Consider the following 9,921-nt stretch of genomic DNA (forward strand, 5'->3'; position numbering starts at 1 on the left):
AACACCTCTTAATTTCTTTAATAATATATAATACTTTTAGTATAGTAGTTACCCTATATAGTCCCATTGTTGAGCACAGACTTGGACTGTAGTTCCCACGCGAGCCTCATACTGATTGGAAAGAGGTTTGCAGCGGGTTTCCTCACGATGTTTCATTCGAAAACCTTTGGTAAATTTCAAATTATATTAAATTTCGCACATAAATTCCCAAAAACTCAGAGATACAAGTCCGAATTTTAATCCACGACCCCCTACTTGAGAAACGGGAGGTCAAACCATGAGGCAATCACGGCTGAAAAACCCCTGAAAAAGTAGTTACAACTTGTTCCAAATAATATTTTTTCTTTATTCAATGTTAAATGCTAGCTCCATTGTATAGTCATGCCAATTGCACACGCGTTTATTGGTATAATTTGTGGTGTGCATTATTACAATTCAGCTCGGATTTTAATTACAGAAATATAGACATACTTTGTTCAGATTAAAATTGAATAGAAATTAAATTTAATCATTGACAGGTGTAAATCATATCATTATGCTCCCAATTTATCAAAAGTATCTGTTGTGATAACTTTTTTCAACGAAGCATGGTCGACTTTGTTAAGAACAATACACTCGGTACTTCATAGAACACCAGACTATTTACTAAAAGAAATCATATTAATGGACGACTCTTCATATTTGCGTAAGTGTACTATGTTTTAACTTAAGTGTGGCGCACATTCCATAAGCAAAACGCTATCGCTTTACAAGTGAGGCCACACCAACATCATACGATCAATGACGTCGGCGCCTGCACATCGTACGATGAGTGACGTCGATTCCGCGCCGCCCATCGCTTGTTTCACTTGCAAGCCAGCCGACCCCCGCCGGGCGGTCGCCCGACCTCATGCACCTCATCGCTTTAAAACCCAACACTGCGCACTCTGCTTGCTTCTCGCTTTGGAAACAGACGCGCTTTCTAATTCTTATGCTGCTTTGTATTTTTACGCTGTTCTTGTAATTTTTAATTTCGTTAAGTAAAGTTCCTTTGCACTCCTTTCAATAATGTTATTCATTAGCTTCCGCGTATCTTTCTTCCTTCCTTTCGCTTTCTTGTCATAGTTTCAAGTATACGTAGTTCGGGTTCGAGTCTCGAATTAACAGATAGGAGAAACGAACACACTCCTACATAAGTTTTATAGACAACATCAAAGACATTTCTTTGTAACGTCGCTCACTTTAATAAAAATAACAACATTATTCGAATCGAATGAATTTTTTAACCGAATTCCATTTTTACAGTGCCTCTTATGATCCGCTTAGAAATTTTCGTAAAACACTTGCCCAAGGTAAAATTGTTAAGAGGCGATGATCACATGGGCGTTATTAAAGCAAGAGTTCTTGCAGCTAAAGCCGCTGAAGCTCCAGTCATTGTGTTTCTTGACAGTCACTGCGAAGTTACTCAAGGTAATTTAAGCAAATCATAAAACGTTACTTTGAAGCGTTTTATTTAAAAAGTATCCTTTGTTTATCTTTATACTTTCCAGGATGGTTGGAGCCTCTTCTCGATCGCATAGCGAGAAACCCAACCACTGTTGCAAGTCCCACTATAGACGAAATAGACAGAAATACTTTCGAATATAAACCTGAAGACATAAATGATTTAAAAATCGGTGGTTTTGATTGGAAATTGAATTTTGTATGGAACGTTTTACCTCGGGAACGTTATATTAAACTGACTCACGCTGCACAGCCTCGTGCAAGTCCTGTGCTACCAGGTGGAATATTTGCTATCGATAAGGACTTCTTTTCGCATTTGGGGTACTATGATGAAGGTTTTGATATTTTTGGACGGGAAAATATGGAATTGTCCTTTAAAGCATGGATGTGTGGGGGTAGAGTAGAAATATTACCATGTTCACATGTCGGTCACGTGCCGAGAAAAGGAATTTTCTACAAGAAAAGCAAGATGATTGACAATAAAAACGCTATACGTATTGCTCAGGTAAGCTTGGAAACAATTAAACTTATGTTGAAACTTTTATGTTTTCATTTTTGAAAATTACATAATTTGAAACGAATATTGCTAAGCGCATATTGGTGTCGGAGGCCAAGATTCTCTTTGCTTGGCTGATCCAACGTAGCAATGTTATTAACCAATAGGTGTACGGGATAGGTACTGCTGCCACCTATCGGATGATTCTACTAAATACCAACTGGTCACCTTGGATGGAACAGAAAAGCGTGCCAACAGTTTAAGATTATAGGTAACTCGGAATTGTTAAGGTGAAGCTGGAGTGCCTTGAACGGTACTGTACAGGATATATCACAGAAAATGTAAGAGGGAATTGCACGATTTAATTCCGCCTTCCCCTTTCCATCGTCAGAGGACTAGACGTAGGCTGGGATTCCACCCCTATGTTGTTGTATTCCAATGATCCGCACGAACCATTTCGCATCCACATTTATATGGCGAACGGTTAAGATCTATTTCCCGAACGATATAATTTAGGCCTTGAAGACGAGAGTAAATAGGCATTATTCAGGTTTATGAGGATTTAACATGCACATGTTAAATTGTCGACCTCATCGTCACTTTTCATCAGGTGAGATGTAGGTGAAATGTGCAAATATAAAAAAAAAGTTACAAAAAAACGTATGGTTGTACCAATATGGCCTGAATTTAAACATTGTAATTGTGGTCAGTTCTTCTGTCGTATTATCGTAGGTATTTATTTTCAAAATCAGTATCATCCATAAATATTTTTCGAATACGTTAAAAAGTTCGCATCAGTTCGAATATATATTTATGGGAAAAACATGTTTTTTGTGTGGATTAATATACTACATAATTTCAGGTATGGTTGGATGATTATGCAAAATATTTTTACGAAACAATTGGTAATAATATAGGAAATGTCGGAAGCGTAGATCAAAGAAAACGGTTAAGACAGAAACTGAACTGCAGATCTTTTGAATGGTATTTGAAAAACGTTAATCCACATATGGAAATACCTAGTAACTTCGCTGGCCGAGGAAACGTAAGTGTAAATTCAAAATAGGAAATAAAATCTTGATTGTTTTTTTATTAATAACCTGAACGAACTCTTTCACAAAGAGCTCTACTGCTACAATCAATATATCAAAAGTGCTTTTATTTATTTCGCAATACGAACTATATTGAACGTACGGAATTTTATTTTCATTAAGCGTGGTTACACAAGGCGACTTTAAGCAACGATGCAAATGCGCGACTGCATCGATGTTATCGCCTATAAATACCAAGTGTAGCGATGCAATCATGCGTTTGTGTCGATGCAGTCGCGCGGTTGCATCGCGTTTGCATCGCCACTTAAAATCGCGCGCGTGTATAAAGTTAGAAGATAAGCGAGTGCATCACTAGTGCATCGCGTTTGCATCGCTGCTAAAAGTTGCCTTGTGTAACCGCTCTAAAAGTTATCGACCAATTTCGTTCGTAGAATCTTTAAATTTCTATCCTGAAAAGTTGTCATTTCGCAGATGTCCATTATGGGCGTCATGCACAATTAGTTATCTTATCTCCTTGAACGTAAAACTACTTTTAAAAAGCATAGTCTGTGTTATGTAACGCAAGAACACAATATTTGTATTTATATTATTATTAATAAGCAGATAATCAACAACGAGCGTCTTTGTTTGGACTCAGCGGTTCCTCAAAACCGTACTGGAGATGACGTTATTTTGACAAAATGTTACAAGGAAGGTGGAAATCAGGTGCGTTACTTTTTGGATGTTCGTTTTTTTTTACTACCATATTTACAACGGAAGCGATTACACTTTTCAAAGCACACAATCTATACTTTAACTTGTGCACCCTGTGGATACATTAAAAGAGGTTTCTTTGTAGTATACAACGTGTTTCCGTTATTAACCCACCCATAAACAACCCACATTACTTAAATTGATTCAATGTTCAATGTAAATCATTGAATTTTATCAGCACGTTGTTGGTACTTCTCTATGGAGAAATACTAGGCGGCAACTACACAGAAAGCACTTGGAAACCGCACTGCAAAACCCGAAGGTGGTGTTTTGAGATCCATATAGCTAAACAGGGTATCCCGTACTATTAAATAAACAATAATAAATAAATATTACACAACATCACATACGTTGTTCTGATCCCAAAGTAAGCAGCTAAATCTCTTGTGTTATGGAAATCGGAAACAACGACGACATCACTAAAACCCAGAACCGAGACAAATTAGAAAGGTTAGTTTTCCTACGCTGGCCTCGCTGAAGATCGACTCCGTGACCTCAGAGATCGCGACACCATGAAAATCGGTGTGCAAGCCACTCGGGCTCGGATTGTTTGTCTACTATTATAATCTGATATTTAATTTTTCGGTAACTGCCGTTACCATCCATGAACATGTATATGGAACATCTTAACTTACCGCGGTTCTGCTTTATTTTTACAATTCGAAAATGTCATAGGGATCATTTTATCACTAGGTGTACAAGCGATGTTCGTATTTTCTCGGATTCGAATCAGACTTGGTACACAAGCGACGTCGAAGTGGGCCCGAGTTTTCTAGATTAGTGTGGTCTCGGATTCGGAACGACGTACATTGGCCTAATTCACATTGAGCCGCGAAACGGAATGGAAGTTAATTTTTGCAACGGAATTATACATAGCGTAATGAACTTTATGTCAATTATGTAATGTAATGTACAAACTAAATAGAATACGGTAGATGTGAAAATTCCCGAGACGATTGTTTGGCTCATACCTATGCTATGTTCGTATGGTTGACCATTAGGATGGTTAATTTTGTTAGGCAAAATTTAAAATGTAAAATTTTTGCAGACTTGGTTTACGCAAAGAGTCTCAGTGATGTAAAACACATATAAGCCACATTTCAAGAAGATTGAATAATATTTAGAGGTTGCATACTTTGATCACTTTTGTAAAAGTAGGCAAAAATACGATTTTTCAATGTTAATTATTTTTATTGAGAAAACTACAAATCACGAACTTAAAATTATATAAAAACAAGACGCTAATAAAGATGTGGTATATAATATATTAATCAAAATTTTTTTATGTGATATCAAGCGTCAGGATTAATAAGTCGTGCGCCTGGTGGTAAGGGACACCAGGGTAACAATTGCAATGCCACTCAGATCTTTAAATCGCAAAGATCTGAGGGGCACTAACACTGCGCCCATCATGAGACAGCACCCTAAGACATAAATTGACAAGCCCCATGTATCTGTAATTTCACTTTGAACGATATCCCTTCTAATTTTCCAATTTCATCCCTTCTAATGTTCAAGTGAACATATAATATCACAGAAAAATCAACACAAAGTTGTGATGACTTTTCTGTGATATACTACTAACCCCAAGAAGAATTTTGTTTTTGTTGTACGTTAATGACCGATCCATTAAACTTTTTTATCCGAGCAATTTCTCTCTATGTCTCAAGCTCTATCTGTCGTACTATTGACCACCTTAATACCGTTCACATGGCTTCTTAGAGATTCATTGCAAGTGTTCTGTGACGTCGAGGAAGCCAAACAATTCAAACAGTCTTTGTGTCCTGTTAGTTCCAGGTTTTTCCTGCAAAATCGAACTTTTTGACATCTCATCTTTTCATTTCTTTTTTATTTGTACCTTTGGTTTCTACATTTTTAACCGTATTTTCCAGTCCAAAACAACCAATCTTACGTTTTTTTCCGTTAGTAGAAAGTGTCTTCTAGCAATTGTTTGTGACAGCGTCATTGTTTCCGATTTTCATAACATTAGTCATTGACTTACAAATAAATGGACGACGGGTCTAATACAAAAACCACGAAAAAAATGTCCCAAGTCATCCTATTTAAACGTAGTGACATTTCAAGGAATATGAAAAAACTAAAACGTTGAATTTAAATTGCAATGTCGTCGCAGTACTGTCTAATTTTGCTTGTATCGCTGTCAGTCGAACAAACGAAGACTAGAGCGTGAATGACGCTCTGTATACGATTTTAACGCCCTATAAGTTCGGACACTTTTTAGCGCAGACCCGACGTCCATATAATTGTAAGTCAATGACATTAGTGATTTAGTTACTTACTTTGGGATCAGTGCGACGTATGTGATGTTCTCTGTTGTCGTCCAATCCTATTCCTTTGGGCACTCCGAGATCCTAAAAACTGACTAAAAGGTAGGTAGATAGGTATTCTAATAGCCAAATTACTATTAAGGTTCCCACTTTAAAGTACAATTACACTACAAAAATTTAAAGAAATACATGAAAAACCCATTAGTGCAAAGCACTTAAATATTCGAAATTTCACTAGTATGAAATAAAATAGACCAAAGTGTGCTACCCCTAAATATTATCCAATCTTCTTGAAATTCATTTTATCTTCTACAACACTGAGACTCGGGGCGTAAGGAAAGTCACATGAAAAAGTCACCGTCTTCGTCTACAGAAAAGTCACATCTTTAGAAAAATTAAACACCTTATGACCACTGCTGGTTGTATAACATCAAGCTGATAGTGGTGTCTCTCGCCGAGTTATCGGCGTGTACGTCTCAAAGTTACAAACTAAAACTAGATTAAGTTACAAACGCTATGGATGAAATCATCTTAATAAATTATTTGTTATTTGTTTGCATAAAAGTCATAGTATTCATTATAGGATAAGGTGCAGGTGACATAATACCGTATAAATAGTTGCTATTTTTATGTTATCTCGTACAGTATTGGGTCTATTCGAGACAAGGCGAAATCAAACAAGGTCGTTGGTGCTTAGACTACGACGAGAATCTGAAGGTAGTGCTGAACTTATGTACCAGCAGGTTAAAAAGTCAAATGTGGTTATACAAGGATTCTGTAAGTACTGGTTTAATATTTTTTTTATAGGCAAGGAGTAAGGAGTTATTTAAAATTTTTATTGAAAATTTTGTGTCCCCATAGTAGTACTCCAGAGTTAATTCCGTTGCTCTGGTACTTATAGTATAGAGAATTTCCTAGTTTGAGATCAGGCTTACATAATCCAAACTATAACAACAACAACACCAAACAAGGTAATTGGGACATTTTTAGTATTCTAAGTATAATTAATATTACTATATCCATAGAGTCCACGAATACTTATTCGAATATGTGCGTATTATGAATATGTCTTCTATAGAATAATAACATTTTTAAGGGTCGAAACACAAAACTGCGAATAGGCGCGATGCGATTCGTGCGGCAAGGCAACTCACTGCCACGGTTCGGGTAACCATACTTTCGACGATCATCAACCGTACTGAACTTATTTTCTAAACTAAGTGGCAACAAGGACCGTAAAAAAAGTGTTGCACTGCTATAAGAAAGTGTAGGAAAAAACACAAAGAAGATTAACATGACAGGAATGCGCGTTGCGGAGCAATTCGCGAATTCTAGCGAATGGTCGTGCGAGCTCGTAGATTTCTGACGACGTCGCATCGCAGTTTTGTGTTTCGACCCTATTAGCATTTTCTTTTAATATTTAATAAACGTTAGGTTACGAAAAAGCCGTCAAGCGTTTCATATTCGATCGGAATCGCCCGCGCAGAAGCAAAACGCATAAAGTCTTTACGCTTTTATTACATTTTTTTTTATGTCAGTGTCGATACTTGTGGTGACTCCCTTAGCTGCAGATTAACATATTTACTTTCTTTTAGACTCACCACATCATGAACATGCGGAATCTTCTATGTTTAAGAACAACAAAACAACCCAAAAAATGGGGCGTCATGTTAAAGAAGTGCTCAGACTCGCATAAACAGAAATGGATAATACTGAACTTCAGAGTAGATTCCCTAGATCCTGAGCTCCAAATACTTTCTAAAAGGCCACCATTCAAATATTAGACAATATTGATAATATTTCCAATATTTGTTTACTTTATGTTACTTTTAATGCGTTACATAATAGAGTTCAATATGTTTGATTTCACTTATCGTTATTAGTATTTAATATTGATTACAATAGTGAGCCATTTTTCTTTGATATTCTTTATTAATAAAAAGGAATATATAGGTTTCATAAAATGCATTATATCCGTACATTAAAGCAAGGTCATTAAATTTCATAACCTGATGGAAATTTATTAGAAAAAGACTATCAACCCTATAATTGGATTTGCAAAACACCGATTCCGTCGCAATGTAAAGCTCTTCCTTACGCACCGCAACACCCCTTTCCTCTTCGTCTCCAGGCCCCTTGTCCGATGAGCACACGTTCTATCGCCGTTTCAAAGCACTATATGGCATGTAGTTATAATTTATATGTAGTACAATGCAGCGTCATCGTCGCGTCGCAACGCCGACGCAAAGCTTCGTGTGGCATCGCTCTTAACCATAAAACAGTGTCTTCTCTATTAGAAATCTATGAAAGTATTTCGTCACCATTTACAGCTACCAGACCTGGCTAGAGATGTCGCTATTCACTGTATTAAAATTTTTATTGAATTGATATTCAATTATTTTTTATGTGAAATTATTCGTTTGTTATATTAGTGTCTTCTCTGTCACACAGTTGTGAGTGACAGAGATGACGCTCGATAAATCGGAAATCAGTCGATCGTGATTTTTTAAAGCTCGTTGTGTAACATAATATATATACAGCCTAACTGAGGTTCCGAAATGAGGTACAATTACCTCAATCTCAATTTTCTTTATCTCAATTTTTGGAATTTTACTAATAGTCAGTAAAAGTTTTAATAACACGTGTGAGATTTTTTTTTTCAATTCGCATTTTAAAATTTGCAATAGGTGGTTTCTAAGTACAGTTGTTTATAGTTGACATTTTAACGCATATGGTTGGATGGTCTATTTTTAATAAATACCACGGCTTCAGACGGTGTGTGAATTTATTAATCACCTCCACTGACTTACAAATAAATGGACGACGGGTCTAATACAAAAACCACGAAAAAAATGTCCCAAGTCATCCTATCTATTTAAACGTAGTGACGTAAGGGAATAAGAAAAAGCTAAAACGTTGAATTTAAATTGTAATGTCATCACAGTACTGTCTAATTTTGCTTGCTTCGCTGTCAGTCGAACAAACGAAGACTAAAGCGTGAATGACGCTCTGTATACGATTTTAACGCCCTATAAGTTCGGACACTTTTTAGCGCGGACCCGACGTCCATATAATTGTAAGTCAATGATCACCTCGTACGAACTTGCACCAAAATGGGTGGCACCAATGCGCGACAATTGGATTATCATTCTGCAATTTATTAATTATTCATATGAAATGGGCTGAACCGGTGCGTGGCTTTCGGCGATCGTTAACCGTGTGTCGAAACCTGTGAACCAGACGGTGAGAAGCCTCCTTCATTTAATAGCAAGAATACACATACAAGTAATATGCTACAGAAAAAAACGTAGACTTGAAAAAGGCAACACTTACAAAGTAAACGAACCGTCAAACCAATTACATGTGACAATATATAAACGAGGTTAAATGTTTTGTCCAAGCATTTTATTTAATAAATGGAATGAACTACCAAATGTGTTCTATTACATATCCCTTTTCCTTTCCGTAGTGACCCTTAACCACAGAAAGGGTGGCGTGTAACCCCTCGGACATTATTGTGGTTTCAAAAAAAGTACGCTTGAACCGTGCCGAAATTATTTCACTCTGTTGGAATTTGTCACGTAGAATTACTTAAAAATTACAATTCGTGGAAATGTACAGTTTCAGAACGACATTTTGAATAATTATTACATTTTGTTACATAGTTTGCTTTCGCAGTAACATTGTTGTAACTGTGTAGTCGTTTACGATGCCGATGAACTAAATGAAGATGTGCATGTTTGTGGGAACTTTCTATTTGGTTTTCAACGACTTTAGCCGTAGCTCCATCTATGAGAAATCTATGATTTTTCGATCCGTAGCTTAGTCGGCATAGCCTCTGGCATGGTTT

At 36.6% G+C, this 9,921-nt stretch overlaps 1 protein-coding gene across 1 annotated transcript; it reads left to right on the forward strand.

Moving 5' to 3' along the window:
- The first annotated feature begins 536 nt into the window (after nucleotides 1-536).
- Nucleotides 537-8,665, forward strand: LOC113235908 (putative polypeptide N-acetylgalactosaminyltransferase 9). Its single transcript, XM_026471831.1, has 7 exons — nucleotides 537-685; nucleotides 1,285-1,449; nucleotides 1,530-1,987; nucleotides 2,841-3,023; nucleotides 3,634-3,735; nucleotides 6,717-6,848; nucleotides 7,667-8,665. The coding sequence occupies exons 1-7, from the start codon at nucleotides 664-666 to the stop codon at nucleotides 7,853-7,855; spliced, it is 1,251 nt and encodes a 416-aa protein (XP_026327616.1). The 5' UTR covers nucleotides 537-663; the 3' UTR covers nucleotides 7,856-8,665.
- Nucleotides 8,666-9,921: the final 1,256 nt, after the last annotated feature.

This window comes from Hyposmocoma kahamanoa, unplaced genomic scaffold (genome assembly GCF_003589595.1).
Source record: "Hyposmocoma kahamanoa isolate Upper Pololo Valley unplaced genomic scaffold, ASM358959v1 88, whole genome shotgun sequence".
Taxonomy (NCBI): Eukaryota; Metazoa; Arthropoda; class Insecta; order Lepidoptera; family Cosmopterigidae; genus Hyposmocoma; species Hyposmocoma kahamanoa.

Coding starts and splice junctions, on each gene's coding strand:
- LOC113235908 (XM_026471831.1), top strand. CDS start 664: ATGGACGACTCTTCATATTTGC. Junction 686..1,284: donor GGACGACTCTTCATATTTGC/GTAAGTGTACTA, acceptor CCATTTTTACAG/TGCCTCTTATGATCCGCTTA. Junction 3,024..3,633: donor ACTTCGCTGGCCGAGGAAAC/GTAAGTGTAAAT, acceptor ATTAATAAGCAG/ATAATCAACAACGAGCGTCT.